Below are 16,069 nucleotides of genomic sequence, written 5' to 3'. Positions count from 1 at the left end.
CACACACACACACACACACACAGTCATTACCACTTGTAGCATCTATTCAGCCTGCTCATACTCACAGATAATTGTCGTAATGCTGCATTCTGATTAGTTGAACTGAGGAACCAATTATATTAGAGAAATAAAAAGACAAAAATGAAATGATAAAGACAGTACAGAGGTAATAATATGGCCAGATATGCTCAATAATATAGCCAGACATTCTTCAAAGGATCTATGTGCTTACTACCATGCATTCATATGCAAACAAAGGTACATGCCGCTACTAATAAATATCAGTTAGGTTTGCATCCACACACATTACAAACACAGTGTGCACAGTGCAGGGTGGCACTGTTGATCTCTGTCACATACATTCCATTAGTTGTTGAGTAGTTGTGTGCAAAGGAAGTAAAATAAAGAAAGAGAGAGAGAGACTTCCCTCCATCTATTATTCTTTAGTTTCTTTGTAAAGCTGCTGCTGTTGTTGCTGCAATGTTTTTCTCCATATATTTTTTTTTTCCTGCTCTCTCTCTTAATTCAATTCAATTAAACTTGCTTTATTGGCATTAATCAGAAATAACAATATTGCCAAAGTATCAAGGATAATAATGTGAGAAGAAATACATACATAAAATTCATTGAGTAAACTAAAATACATACATTTAAGATAAAAAACAGGAAAGCAACAACAGTATATCAATATACAGTAAAATGTCTAGTGTCAAATGTAAGAAAGAAAACAAAGACAGAAGCAAACAAACAAAAAAACTTGAAAAACTTGAGTAAACTGTGGGGAGATGAACTACAGATATTACATGGTGTTGTGCTGGTTGTCTCTCAGGCACTCACATATCTCGCTGCTTCTACAGTGCTCACACTATTTTCTCTAAGTAGATGTTGCATTTTTGTCTGGTCAAAAAGTGCATCAAAAAGTGTATCAAAAAGTGTATCAAAAAGCTCTCTCTCTCTCTCTCGCTCAGTCTCACTCTCACTTTCTCTCTATCTCTCTTTCTCTGTGTAGGCTTCTTTCTATTTGTTTTTTGTATCACCATCTTTTAAACTTGCTTTTACTTCTCATTTATTTCTACCTTTCTCACCTCTGGAGATTTTTTTGCAGCACTCAGTCACATTCCATTTGAACTTTGTGTGTGTGTGTGTGTGTGTGTGACTCTTTGTTCATGTAACAACTGTATGTCAGCTGTGGCACTTTTTAGCTTTTTAGCTGAGGCCACCAGTTGCGACACTTATGATGATTGTCAGGTCCATCCACCCACCCACCTTTAACTTCCCATTAGCAGCTTTGCCGCTTTCCTTCTATTTCTCTGTCTCCTTCCTCATCTCACTATCGCTTTTTAGCTTCCCCATCCTCTGGATTTAAATCACTAACTCCTTAAACTGCCCGTTGTTTCCCACTCACCTCTGACATAAACGGCGAATGCTAAAGGAAGGAAACGTGTGTGAGTCTGTACGCCTTTGCGGGTGTGTCTGAACATTGTTGAGCAGCACATCAGGAAGGAAGCAGCTAACTATGACAGGACAGGAGGTCTCCTTTGCACACATGAACAAAGACACAAACAAATTTTAATTCCTTTATTAAATTTCTCTTTTAGAAGGTGGTACCACTTTTGCAAACCATACAAACAAGCCGACTGCACTCGTTAAACCAACCTATGAGACAAAATCAAAGGCCTCACAGCAATAAGGTTCTGGGTTTGAATCCAGGTTGTTTCCGGGCCTTTCTGTGTTGCGTTTGTATGTTCTCCCCATGTTTGCGTGGGTTTCCTCCAGTTTTCCCCACCATCGAAAAATATGTACTAGGTCCTCAAGTCAGTGCCCTTGATCCAGGCACTTGCTCAGATCTGGAGTTGGTCCCCGGGCGCTGTAAATGGCTGCCCACGGCTCCCTTGAGAGAGGGGTTAAATGCAGAGAATTAATTTCTTATGTATGTGACAATAAAGTACCTTTACATCATTCACAATGACGTAAACATGAGCAGTGAACCTATCATGAACCAATGAAAAAGATTGAGGTGGTATGGGCCTGTAATCTGGCTTTAGTTGTAAAAATGAAACATGAGTAGTTGAGGAGGTTATCACTTAACATCAATCGCACAGGTCTTAAATATGAAATTACAGAGTGATCATCAGCAAGCCAGGGAACTAGAGGGATCTGCCGAGCTCATGATCATCAGCAGAAGGACATGGCAGTTTTTCCCACTAAATTAAACCAGTGGAGAGTTGTTGTTGTTGTAAATCCACTCAAAGCCTCTCTGCATTAGTAGCAAGTGACATTGACCCTCACATGGATCAAAGGATCAGTCATGATGTCCTTCGAAACAATTACAGTTTTAGACTCAGCCCAGTGCAGAGTCACTCCAGTTGTTACACAGCAGTCACTCAAATCATAAAAGACTGATCATAGAACTAAGCCAACTGAGCATGTGTCCGGTTTGCTGCTGGAAGCCCAGAAAGGCTGGCTTGTCCTTATTTGCCAGGTCTTGTGTACAAAAACAGATAATTTCTCCCCAAGCTCCCCGTTAGTTTTATCATCATTACTCCACATGCTCAGCTAATCGACTGCCTCGTAGCATCGCAGATCCAATCCACATTTTGTACACTGAACCTTCCTTTTGAGCGTGTAAGCACTTACTTTCAAGCTAACAAAGTTGGATTTTAGACAGATCACTTGCCGAATAGCCTCCAATTCCTTCAGCAGTGAACTCTCATTCAAGTCCAGCTTAGAAACAAACTCAGAAATTATACAACTAACCGGCTGTTTAGACATGTACAGGACATAGTTCATGTAAACCACAAAAATGCAGAAGATACACTTTGAGTTACTGGTGAATTACCTCAAAGTCTGTCCTACACAAACACACATAAAACCATTAACAGACATATAGTAGCAGGGTAGAACAGCAGGTGGAATTTTGAAAGCAAGCATGGACTGTATAAAGATTTCTATAGATTTCTCTTTTATATATATTTTAACCTCTCATCTGCCTCTACTCACTTCTAAATGCTTCTGAGATGGAATATAGTTAGGAGATGCATGTTGGTATGGAAACTGGCTTATAAATGGCTCAGGTTGCCAACGTCCGAACTCACACAGCAACCACCAACCAGCCTCTCAAAATGTTGACATGAAGCAACTTTGTGATTTCTAATGAATAGAGGCCAGGGTGGTTTATTATTTTTTGGTGTGTGGATATTTTGCCCGTCGTGATACAATGTACAGATGATGTAGCAGTGGGAGACAAGAGACCATGGCTTTTTACAGAAAGAGTTAGTTGATGTGAATGTAATGACGCCCACACATCTACCTTGAAATTGACTGTGTAAATGAAGCACATTCTGCAGTGCATGAAAAGCTATGAGTCATCTTAAGACATTTGCTTGCAAAACAAATGTCCATAGCAATATATCTTGTTCATTTAAAATACAAAGTTGTCAATGTGTGCTGTAAATACAGTTTGACTACAAGGTCAAATAGGTAATTTGGGGTTTTTAAGGGGTCATGTCTGGTGCCGTACGCTGGCCTGTATTTTTCCACATCCTGTTGGCAGTGTTACTGATGCGTTTTGCATTCATATTCATTGTTTCAAAGTGCAGTGCCTTACAAAGTAAAGTCAGGTTAACAAATGCATTACACTGTTGAAATAGGTTATCAATACAAACAGTGCAGCTCGCTCTTAAGTGAGTGATTACGTATGACTTTTCAAAGTAGGGTGTGTCATTGTCGCTTTCCTGCTGTTGTTTTACTACTTGTTTTGTTTAAGGAAATTAATTATGAGTAAGAATAAGGTTACATTTTACTGACATGCTCTATGCTGTTAGTGATACACCATGTGGTGAACACACTTTTATTAAAGACACATTGCAGTTCTGTGAGTGCATAGATTGTTTAGCATTGACAGCCCCAGCGGGAATCACACCACTAACCTCGGTTTTCTCTGCTCTATACCTACATACTTACAGACTGCTTAAATAACTGATGAAGATGAAGTGAATGCACTGTATGTTCGGTATGAAGTGTTGAAGAACACTGTTGGCACAGGATAGATAGATAGATAGATAGATAGATAGATAGATAGATAGATAGATAGATAGATAGATAGATAGATAGATTATATATATTTTTTTACTCTGTAAAAATACAATTATTTTATTCTTCTTCTTGATAAATGATTAAAATGATTTATCAATGACCTAAATAATCAACCAATGATTCACCGATTTATTGTGTTAGCACAGTGTGCAAAATTTAGCTAAGGCAGAGCCATCAATAACACACTGGTACAGAATAGTGTGCAGTTTAAGAGAGAAGTATTAGAGGATAGAGGTAGAAAACCTTATACTCATCCCTGATCCAACCCAACTATCTACACCTTATACTCCCACTGCAAGCCCCACCCTTTACTGCCGATCTCTTATCTTTTCTGCCTCCTCTCACAACAGAATAATTTCCCCAAATGCACATTTCTCACTGAGCTAAGCACATTTCTGAAGCAGCCACCTTCAAAACGGGTAACCACTATTTGTTTCACAGAAGAAGATTTCAATGTTTGCAGACCTTTTTTAAGCTGGGACGGAGTGAAACGGAGTGACACTTCCGATGTTTTTGCTTTTATATGCTTATCTTGATTTTAGCCTAGGAAAATAAATAATCTGCGGAGTGGCAATAATCTGGCAATGTTGTTCTATAATGCACATGCATTAATCAGTTAGTGTGATCGTATGAGTACAATGAACAATTATGTACTTAAACCTGCGCTAAAAATCGCCCTTAAAAAACAAAAATGAGAGGCTTCTATAATTCAAAATAACATACTAAGTATTTACATTTTCAACTCAAATGTTTTTATTATCCTTTTTCTCCAGCTCAGTCAGATCAGCAGGAAGAAAACTGGTTGTGTAGGGGATGAGAGAGGCTCCCATTCATTTGACACCTATGTGTGTGTGTGTGTGTGTGTGTGTGTGGGTGTGTTGGTGTGTGGGGTGTGTGTGTGTGTGTGTGTGTGTGCACATCATGTGTCATTAATATAGTTCTACCATTATGTAGATTAGCCCTCTACCTGAGTGCACCATTCAGACCTTTCAATCACTCCGTGCTTATGAGAGTCAGGGTACCCCCACCCCATACACACACACACCACACACACACACACACACACACACACACACACACACACACACACACACACACAAAGAATATTACGCGGCATATGCACTTTCAATCAGTTTTTATGGGCATTATAGACACACATAAAACTACATTACAGCCAACACATACACGTTGACATACACTTTGTTCACACACACACCATACAGCCTGGCGTCTCCTCATCAGATTCCAGGTCCATGGCTTGCTAATTATGTTCTGCTGCACTGTAGTTATTCATGCTGTTATATGGTGTGTGTGTGTGTGTGTGTGTGTGTGTGTGTGTGTGTGTGTGTGTGTGGTGGTGTGTTGTGTGTGTGTGTGTGTGTGTGTGTGTGTGTGTGTGTGTGTGTGTGTGTGTGACTGAAAGAGCAGCCTTCAGCTTGAGTAAGTGATCACACTGTGGGTTTGTGTGTTGATTGCATTTGAGCAGCAAAAACAGTCCCTGTTTTAATCACAAAGCCGGGATCAATACTCTAGTCCGCTGAATTACGCAGCAGTGATGTGTCTGTGTTTGTGTTTGTGTGCGTGTGCGTGTGCGTGTGCATGTGCGTGTGCGTGCGTGCCTGCTAGGAAATAGTGTGCAGTGCTGATTATATCTTTGTGTATCTTGCTGCTATTACCCAACACTTGTCAATACAGTCTGAGGTTCAAATGGAATAACATTTCACCATGTTTACAAAACAGGCAGCCTCTGGGATTACTGAGAATATAATGTATTTAATAGCAGAGCTCACTCTTCTTAACATGACTCCATCAACTAAGGTCAACCTCAGTTGCCCATGTGAAGTCCATCTCTTTTCACCTCTACCTCTTCAAACATTGATTGGATCCACAAATCCAGTGTTGGTTTCAATATTTCATTTAACATTAGCATCTTACAGCAATACATTACAGTATTAAGTATATTTATGTTGTATTAAATCGTAGTGCAGGGTGGACAAAATATCTGTTAGTATGTTCAGAAATGCAAAAAATTACATTTGATTTAGTACGTTTGAGCGGTTAGTTTCCTATATCATTTGTTTCAGGCAATTTCAGCCTCCAGTAAACACGTCACAACAACAGTACTTAGTTTAGATTGCTTTACCAAACAACTAATAGCATCTTTTACCAGTCAGGCCAATTTTCATTTGATTTAGGAGAAGCTACTTTTGACAGCTGGTTGTAATCCAAAACTGTCACTGCATGGCTGTGATAGCTTTAAATGTATCCATTCAGTACCAGTTTAAGTGATCTACATTCTAAAAATCCCTTTCTTTTAACATGCTGAACATGCTCGACAATATTCTTATCTTGAGCCACAATGCATTTAAAAAACCCTCAAGGTTAATAAAAGTCAAAATCTCAAATCAAAGAATCACCAGCACAGTGTTGACTTGACACAGCAGCTTAGCAAATCAATTTTTCATGCGATATGACATGACATTGTGTGTAAGTGTGCGTAGCTGCTGGCAAGCTTGCTTTTAGGAAATGGCTCTGAGGTTTGTTGTCAGATTTATGAACTACATTGGACAGCCCTATTCAACCAGCTGTGATGCTTCATGCTAAGTGTCCCGTCACTACCAATGTCACCTCAGAGCTGTCAGCGGCACAAGGGACGCTTATGCAGGAGATTGGGGCTGATATGATGAATCTGGCTGATTAAATGTATAGAGGTGTGGTGGTGGAGATAAATCTTTTCAGTCTTGGTGCATTATAAAAATTCATGTGACTGTTGTTTATATTAGGCCGGTTGAAGTCCTACATTAGGGTTTGGGGGGGGTTCTGGATTTATTTCACAGGAATTTGTTTGGTTTTTTAATTAAGAAAAATCAGTAAATCATAGTCTGTGTGAAAATCATATTATAGAAATTTGTAGGGAAGGGTACCTCGCTTACTGGGAACAATAATAAACATAATAACAAAACAATCTCACCTGAAGGTCCATTTATTATTATTAGCCAACATCAAAGAGAAGGGAAAAAAAACGGAAATTTGAACATCTACAATGCCCTGACAAATAGGTCAACTTAATCTTATGTTGAAGATCATGTGAGATGACTGAAAGCTCCAAACAAAGCTAGCGATGCATTGAATCCAGATTCTTTGGGGTTTGGCTGAATACCAAATCCACTGGTTAAGATTCTGCCAAACCCAAAACCGATACTGAATCCTACTCCTATCTTCAGTCTATTAACAAGGTAAACACATTAATGAAGCAGTGTATTTTTCATTTTATTTTATTTTAACTGTAAAAAAAAAAAAAAAAGAATAGGCAATATTATGTCAGGACTGTCCTTCCTTTGCCGTATATGAAGTTGTTGCATTTTTGCTGCTGTCTGTAGATTCCTTCATGCACAACTCATATTCTTTTGGATGTTTCATACGCAAACGTTTTAACAGCGGCAAAGTTGCGAATTGTTTGGGTCCTTGCCAACACGAGACAAATCAGCATTGCAAATTGAACTCTAGCTCGACTTTAATTGCCTTCTTTTGACTGAGAGTAGTGCCAACTGCCCACGAGTTCCATTTTCACTTTTCTCACAGTCTCATTTACTTGCCATCTTTAATGTGAGCTCAGTAAAGATGGAAAATGCAGGGCTTCCACTACTGGCTTTGATTGACAAAGAAAACAGCAGAGTGCTGTTTGGAATACTTCACATTTGAAGCAAATGAACAAGGAAATTATTATTATGATTATCCCCGTGGATAATATGTGAACGGTATTGAATATCGATATTATTGAAGGTATATATTAAAGATAAAAATTACAGTACCGTGACACACTACTTCAGACACCAATGTCAATTGTTGGTAGGACGGAATGTTGGACATTGTAAACATCTGATGTTCTCTCCTAGCGCATTTGCACCAGTTTTACATTGACATTGCAGTTTTACCACCATAGCCTGTCAAGAAAACTTTATCATTGATCATTTTTTTATGTTTGAACCAATGGTCAGTTGGGTCTTTTCTGTGAGAACAGTGTACAAAATCTAGGTGAAAAACATGATTTTGGGGCGGCCTCTGGCTCACCCAGTGGGAGCGTTCGCCCCGTGTTGGCTGAGTCCTGCAGTGGCCCGGGTTCGAGTCCAGCCTGCGGCCCATTGCTGCGTGTCATCCCCCATCTCTCTCCCCCTTTCATCTCTGTCCACTGTCACTAAAGCATGGGGAAGAGTCCCAAAAAATAATCTTAAAAAAGAACAGCATTTCACTAAGTATTTTTTGTTGATGAAATTTTTTTAAATCATACTAAAATCTTTTTAATATTTGCAATTGGGTTCATAATTCCACTGCCTCCCATTTGGTCAAAGTGAGTCAAGCATGTACTGTACCTGTAGTATGTGTATATGTTTGTGTGTATATTTTGCTGGCAAATATACAGACAGTAGGAAAGTAAAACATGGGGAGGTTGAGAGAGGCAGTAAGACCCAGAGGAGAAGCAGAGAAAAAGAGAGAGAAAGAGAGAGAGAGAAACAGAGAGAGAGGTGGGAGGAGAGAGGAGGAGGGACTGTATTCACTCTATGCGTTGCAGCTCGTGGTGTTAGCATCCGAGTGTGTGTCTCAGCCTGCCGGCGCGAGTACATCGCTGCGTCAATGTGTGTGTGACTCCAGCGCTCTCCTTGCGTACGACAGGACGAGATGACATGACTGCGCTTGAAAGGAAGAAAGGAAAGGACCTGTAAGGACTTCATACACTCACACACACTTAAACATGCTCACCTTTTCCCCTACATTCCCTCACACACACACACACACACACACACACACACACACTAACACATTTGCACTCCTCACAAAAGGGAAAAGATAAGTTTGTGTGTGTGTGTGTGTGTGTGTGTGTGTGTGTGTGTGTGTGTGTGTGAAAATATATTAGTTTTCAAGCAGCTTATCATTTAGACTCTAACAGCTGACTCCATGCGTGCGCAGCGGACAACTCAAACACAAACACATACACACAGAGGGTCCTGACTGGTATTTTTGATGCCTGCAGACGCGGTCAGCAAGTGTTTCTGCGTCCTGAGGAGAGTTCAGCTCCAGCCCTGACTACCAGACAGCCCACCCCGTTGTCTGAACAACTCCAGGTAGGATTTATTCTTCTTTTCTCTTCTTTCTTGTCTCGCTGTCTGAAAAACAGGATGCTGTATGTTTCATGCCCTCTGCCCTCTTCTCTCTTCCTTCTTCCTTTGAATTTTGTATTTATTTTGTCCAGTCCGTAACAACTACAGAGGCTGGGATACATTCCCTTCTATATACCGTACTCTCCTAGTTTTCCCTTCGTGTAATCAAAATCTCAAAGTCTCAAAATCCCTTTTGAGGAGGAATTTTCTTTTATGAGATTATCTTGTCCTGTCCCTCAATCTCCCTCTTTCTTTGTTCCTCACACACACACACACACACACACACACACACACACACACACACACACACAGACATATTCCCTCACCCTTCTTGTTTCTCGGTTAAAGTAACTTTTGCCTGGCGGAGGTAAGTTTCAGCCCTGTTGCTGCAGCTTTCTGTGTTTCATTGTTGATTAATTCAGTGAGATACATAGTACTTGCTAAGGGCTTGTGTGTGTGTGTGTGTTTGTGATTTATATTGCTGAGTGATTTAATGTTGTTGGCAGCAAAATAGAAAAACGTTTGATTGGCTGCCAGTGTCGACATGTTCTGCTCAGATCCAATTACCTCGATTCACAGAGACGCAAGCACATGTGCACGCACATTGATGACACACAACCCTACATGTACAAATGTTGCCATTCATACAAGAAAGAGATAAACAATCACATAAACAATATGAAGAAATGCTCGTCAGTTAGTTAGTGTTGTGTAGTCTGTGTTGCAGGGTGTGTGTGCACAAACGTGTGTGTGTGTGTGTGTGTGTGTGTGTGTGTGTGTGTGTGTGTGTATCTGTTGTTACGGTGCTAATGCACTTCTGAGTCAGCCCTCCACATACGCATTTCCGCAGTTGCTGAAAGTCTTGTCCAACTGCATTCCTTAGCGTGCCTGCTTGTTGCTGAAACATCCCCGATATTGTAATACTATTTCTGATTTGCTGCTGGTTAATGTGCAGCGTGTGCAGTGCCACCTGCAGGAGCTGCATGAAAGAATTACACCTGTTGAGGTTTCAAATGTCTATTTCAAGAATTGAAATCATCAGAGAAATGATCAGAGAGGTTTTACAGGTGTGTCTCATGAGGTTTTGGTGATTTAATGACTCTTGTCCTCTGAATTGACAAATTATGACAAAGATGTCAAGATGTCCACGAAGGCTTGTGTGTGGGCTAATAGGAATCACATATTTATCATATACTATATAGGGAATGTATGCATGGGATTGTGCGTGTGTGCCAATAAGGGGGTAAAAGCATCAGGTTAATCTCTTCTCAGTCTCCAGCAGAACAGATGTGAGGATTAATTTGGCAGGGCATTGGGGTTGGTGCTTACGTGCTTGTGTGATTGTGTGTTTGTAAGGGAGGGACTGCCTACTTCCTCTAAAATTACACAAAATACGTGTTTGCAGACGCTCTGCTGTCCTCGGTGTTTGTATGTCAATGAACATTTTTGTTTCATCTACCTATACTGTGCTTCAATCTGAGCCTTTAATTATGCACTATCTGTGTAGTTTGTGTAAGGCTCAACAAGTGTGTGCACCTTTAAATGACCATGAATAGCTGTGAAATTGCGCTTAACAATCTCTTTCAAGTAAACAACTGGCTGTTGTCTGGCTGGCATTCAAAATGATTTTTTAATTATAAATAACAGTGTTACTAACAACGTTACTTTTTTCAGTAACGAGTAATATAATTGAGTGGGGTTTCTCCCCAGAAGTTTTTAAACTGTTATTGGGTCTATTATCTGCACCTGTCATCTATATTACTCATTACGTTTACCTGCACATATGTTTCTCATTCAGAAAACATGGTGTGTTTAAAGCAATGAAACATTCTGGGCTGAATATTGATGTGGAAAAAGGCCATTGGAACATAAACACAGTCATAATTGTGTGTGTGTGTGTGTGTGTGTGTGTGTGTGTGTGTGTGTGTGTGTGTGATTGTGTGTAGTGTTGTTTGCATCTGTTGTTACGTCTGGAGTCAGCCCTCCCACATACGCATTTCCGCAGTTGCTGAAAGTCTTGTCCAACTGCATTCCTTTGCATGGCCGCTTGTTGCTGACTCCTCGTTGCTGAAACATCCCCGATATTGTGATACCATCTTGTTTTCTGCTATTAATATGCGAGGTGGGTAGTAACGAGTTACATTTCTTATCCGTTACATTACTTGAGTAAGTTTTTTGAAAAAATTGTACTTCTAGAGTAGTTTTAAATCACTATACTTTTACTTTTTACTTGAGTAGATTAGTGAAGAATAAACTGTACTCTTACTCCGCTACATCGCTACAATGAGCTTGTTACTCGTTCCTACGCTTCATTGTTTTTACCCCAGCGTACGTCTCATTTTAATGTTTTATTTTGACAGAGAGAGAGTCCTCGCGAAGCTCTACCACGTGACTGTGCTTAACCAATCACCTCTTGTGTGCAGTCACGTGACCATACTTGCTTCAGCAGCGCATAGACATATAAAGAGTATCTCTTATATTGTCTATGCAGCAGCGGGACAGGTTAGCTTTACAGTCGTAGCAAAGCAAGACGTCAGAATCAAACGTCACCAAGGCAACGCAGACCAGAGAGACCCCCCCCCCCCCCCCCCCCCCCCCCCCCCACCCCGTTCCTCTAGTGAAAGCATGGTAACCTTTAGGAAAAGTGAAACAGCAGCTACATTATGCGATGCCTTCTTGTCGACCAAACAAACGACATGTGAGCATTCAACAACTCAACATCTAACCTGAGGAGACGTAGTGGTGGGTTTTAGTTTTCTTCTGGGAGGGTGGATGCTTGTCTTTTAGGTTACATACAGTATGTTTTACACATGCAGTATCCATCAACTTTGATGTGACAACTCTCAAGTAAGCTGTTTTGTCATTATAATACTTATTTAATTTATTGTATTGATTGATAGACTATAATTTGCCTAAATATGATTATTGTTGTATTTGTGTTGTTTTAGCTTGTTTGTACTAGAATTAGATGATCCTTGGTTAAAATAAATCAGACGTTACTCAACAGTTATCACTACTACTTAGTATTTTTCATCAGCACTTTTTTACTCTTACTCAAGTAATTATTTGGATACTACTTTACTTTTACTGCGAGTCATATTATTCTTGAAGTACTACTTTTACTTAGTCAAGTTTGATATGCTAATCTACCCACCTCTGTTAATATGCAGCGTGTTCAGTGCCACCTGCAGGAGCAGCATGAAAGAATTACACTTGTTAAGGTTTCAAATGTCTGTTTCAAGAATTAAATTATTGTTATGTATATTTGTGATCAGATTAGTGTTTCCCTTGTTGGTGTGCATACAGTTACAACACTAAAGGCAATTCATTTTATTTCTTGCTCTCATTGTGTTTCTCCACACGAATTAATGTTAAACCACATACTGAATAAGAATATAGTAAAACTGAATTTAAAACCACCAAATCTCAATAACAGGACGATCTACAACAGCCACACACCAGTGGAGCTACCATCAGTATTCTACCAGGTCAATTTTCAGGGGGACATGAGATTGATAAGCTTGATATTCAGCACGTTTAGTCAAGCACAAACAGCAATGCAGCCCGTTGTGGGTGAGCATACAATGCTTAAGATGGAAACAAATTGTCTCCAACGGTAGCCCAGGACTAGTGACCTATGTAGGTAGTGTACAACTGTACCAGAGAACCCTTGTATTACATGACCTTAAAACCTGCAGAAGTCATGGATCCAGACACTGAAGTAACAATACTACAGCCTGTGCCTTACATAAAGGTGACAGCACAGCATAGCACAGCACAGCACACACTGTAAATAATGGCTGTGAAATCTACAGTTATTTCCTTTAGATTTTACAGTAACACTACTCCATATTATTTTTGTAGTAGAATGTTGTAAAGTTTAACATTACAACGTTGTCGACATGACAAAATCACAGTAGTCTAAGTATTACAGTTGAAATCACAGTAGTCAAAGCATTACTGTAAAAAATTACAATATAGCCACAGTACTGTAAATAGTAAACTACTGTATTTTTACTTTTTTGTCTTACGTTGTGTTTAATTGTTTTGTATTTTACAATGAATACATAAAATACTGTAAATGGAAGTACGGTACCTTTACTGTAAAAATAATTCACAGTAACTTGCTGGACAATTGTTACCAGTAAGTTACTGTGAATTTTACGTTAAATTTGTTACAGTCACATGATCCAATGCAAAATCTACAACACCTCAGTGACCAAAAGCGTATTAATCTAATGCTGTAAGTACAAAGTCTTCAAACTGAAGGCAAAGATACACAGCTCATACAAAAAAAAGGAGAGGGAATCCCTTGTGGAGTACAAAGTGGACCACAGTATTACCAAATTATCGTGGCCATATACTGCTCCAAATAGTGTCAGTCGAGCAGTTTATAGCCAATGAGTGTGCCCTCCTCTTTTCGGTTTCATTGCATTGAACACTGCTCTAATTAAACTACTGGAAACAAGATCTACAATGTTCTCCAATTTCCAATTCTTGAGTATAAACGCCAAGGGACTCAAAGATAACAGGTAGGGCTTGACATGCATGAGTAGGAGCTGCAGCAGCGGCGAATGTGCAGTGAGTTGACAGCTTAAATCGATTGCCCAGTTGGTAATGGGAGTAGTTGAGCTTGGTTAGTGCATCAGCCGATCTAGAGCACAGCACAAGTTGAGTGGTGTGTGTGAACTAGCTTGCAGACTTTGTTTCATTTTCTGTATTTGATCAAAAAAAGTACATTATTGTGTCCAGACAATTTTAGTGTCGGGGGTTTATATTGCTGTGTGAACATACTTTATATGCTATAATTTCAAATGAGAAACATGAAATCTTGAGTGCAAATAATTTGTTTGTTTCTTTGTGTGTGTGCATATGATTAATTCATATGGGTGGATTCAGCCAGGTTTGTTCCCTATAAAGTAGATAAATGCACATAAACAACATTTTCTAAGAAAGTGTTGTGTCTTGTGTACATTTCTCTTTTAAATTTAGGGGTTGTTGATTTTGTTTGCCTTCCGATCATGGTGAGAGCACAAAGCAGCACTAAAAATACCACCCACCTGAACTGCATGATAAAAATAAAAACGCTCCTCTAAGCAGAAAAAAAACGGACGAGATTTCTAGACAGTAGAAACAGACAAGATGGACATCCAACGGTAAACATTATGCATCAATAATAATTTGTAAATGAAACAACACAAAAGTCAGCAGATATCAGCCCTCTGTATGTGTAGCTAATGCTATGTGTACTTTCTTGAACCAATAAAGTAATACAGATTGGGAGGGTTGGGGGCTGCTGTTTTAAGCTTTATTTATGAACTTCATATATCCTGTGGTAAAACAAGGTCAAATTGTTAATTTTCATTTGTTTTGAATGTCTCTGTACAATTGTGAGTTAAATGTCTGTTTAAAGTTCACAACATCATGCTATCAATCAGGTATTTATTGTGGTTGGCTTAAAACATTACTCAGGCACAGCCCATGAGAGTTTACCAACTACAACTGGTTTAATCACTGATAATAATGTATATTTATATGCTTGTGTTGAGTAGCTATAGCTTAAAACATTTGAAATGGTATTACCAAAGTTTAAAGCAGTAATTTGAATAATAAAAAGCTATGATTACAGTTATTGTTACTGAAGGCTGTTGAAGATCTATTCTGTTGTATGTGATTAACATAACATAATCACATAAGTATTTTGACTCAGATATTTGCAGGAAGTCTAGAGTTAAAGGTCCCATGACATGGTGCTCTTTGGATGCTTTTATTAAGACCTTAGTGGTCCCCTAATACTATATTTGAAGTCTATTTCCCAAAACTCAGCCTTGGTGTAAAATTACAGCCTCTAGAGCCAGTCCTACAAGGAGCTTTCCTTAGTATGTGCAATTTCTGAGTCTGTGGCTTTTGAGGGGGGGGGGGGGGGGGGGGGGGGGGGGGCGCAATTGTTACTTTGCTCATTTGAAAAGCCATGATGTCTCTCTCGCATGGGTGGTCCAAATTCCCTGGGTGGGCAAAGCAGAGAAAGGGGAGGTAACCTTGCCACTTATTACCTCATAAGGGGCCAGATTCCAGATCGGCCAATCTGAGCTTTCATTTTCTCAAAGGCAGAGCAGGATACCCAGGGCTTAGTTTACACCTATCATCATTTCTAGCCACGGGGGGACCATAGGCAGGCTGGGGGAACTCATATTAATGTTAAAAGAAACTCATAAAGTGATATTTTCATGCGATGGGACCTTTAAGGGAAACATTTCCAGCCTTGCTCTGCTTCTGCTTTGCTGTTATTTGGTGCTAGATGTTGGGAGAGCTTTTATAATAATAAACACATGTATTATTTGTACCCTTTCCAAAGTTAATGGCATTTTGCGCTCAAATATAGTTATTTTGGTTATTTCATCCTTTCTCCATGCTGTGGTGGCATTTCTCCTGTTGCAGGGCTCAAGGTGGCTGAATGATGCAAATCCAAACACAGGGAAGAGAGTGTTTTAGTTAGTGTGGGATTATGTGCTATTGGGTTTAAAGTGATGAGAAGACATTTGCACTAGTAGAGACCATTGGGCTTTGCCTGCCACAGCGCTTTGAATCACATATTCTGATAAATGACCACCGACACAAGGGCACCTTAACTTCGGAACAACCCTCTGAGAGTGCTGTATATATTCGTGTTTGTATGTGCATGTGTCAGGGTAAGGGTTTTTTCTTTGATAAATGGTCTGCGTTATTCACTGCTGCTGAATTTTATCTCAAGTGGATCCCTGCAGAGTTTGAGCAAGCTCGTTCTTTCTTTCCTTGTGTGTGTGTGTGTGTGTGTGTGT

General features: G+C 39.6%; 1 protein-coding gene across 2 annotated transcripts in view; it reads left to right on the top strand.

Moving 5' to 3' along the window:
• Positions 1-16,069, top strand: part of pde2a (phosphodiesterase 2A) — a 160,393-nt gene that overhangs the window by 40,685 nt on the left and 103,639 nt on the right. The window contains exons 1-2 of one of the 2 annotated variants that reach the window (XM_032510043.1): positions 8,658-8,812; positions 9,125-9,215. In XM_032510043.1, the coding sequence (XP_032365934.1) occupies positions 8,778-8,812; positions 9,125-9,215 (126 nt within the window). In that variant the 5' untranslated portion in view covers positions 8,658-8,777. Of the gene's footprint in view, positions 1-8,657; positions 8,813-9,124; positions 9,216-16,069 lie in introns of those variants that run through there. The other variant, XM_032510042.1, reaches the window with a different exon arrangement.

This window comes from Etheostoma spectabile, chromosome 3 (genome assembly GCF_008692095.1).
Source record: "Etheostoma spectabile isolate EspeVRDwgs_2016 chromosome 3, UIUC_Espe_1.0, whole genome shotgun sequence".
Classification (NCBI taxonomy): Eukaryota; Metazoa; Chordata; class Actinopteri; order Perciformes; family Percidae; genus Etheostoma; species Etheostoma spectabile.
This window is presented reverse-complemented; position numbering and strand designations above follow the sequence as displayed.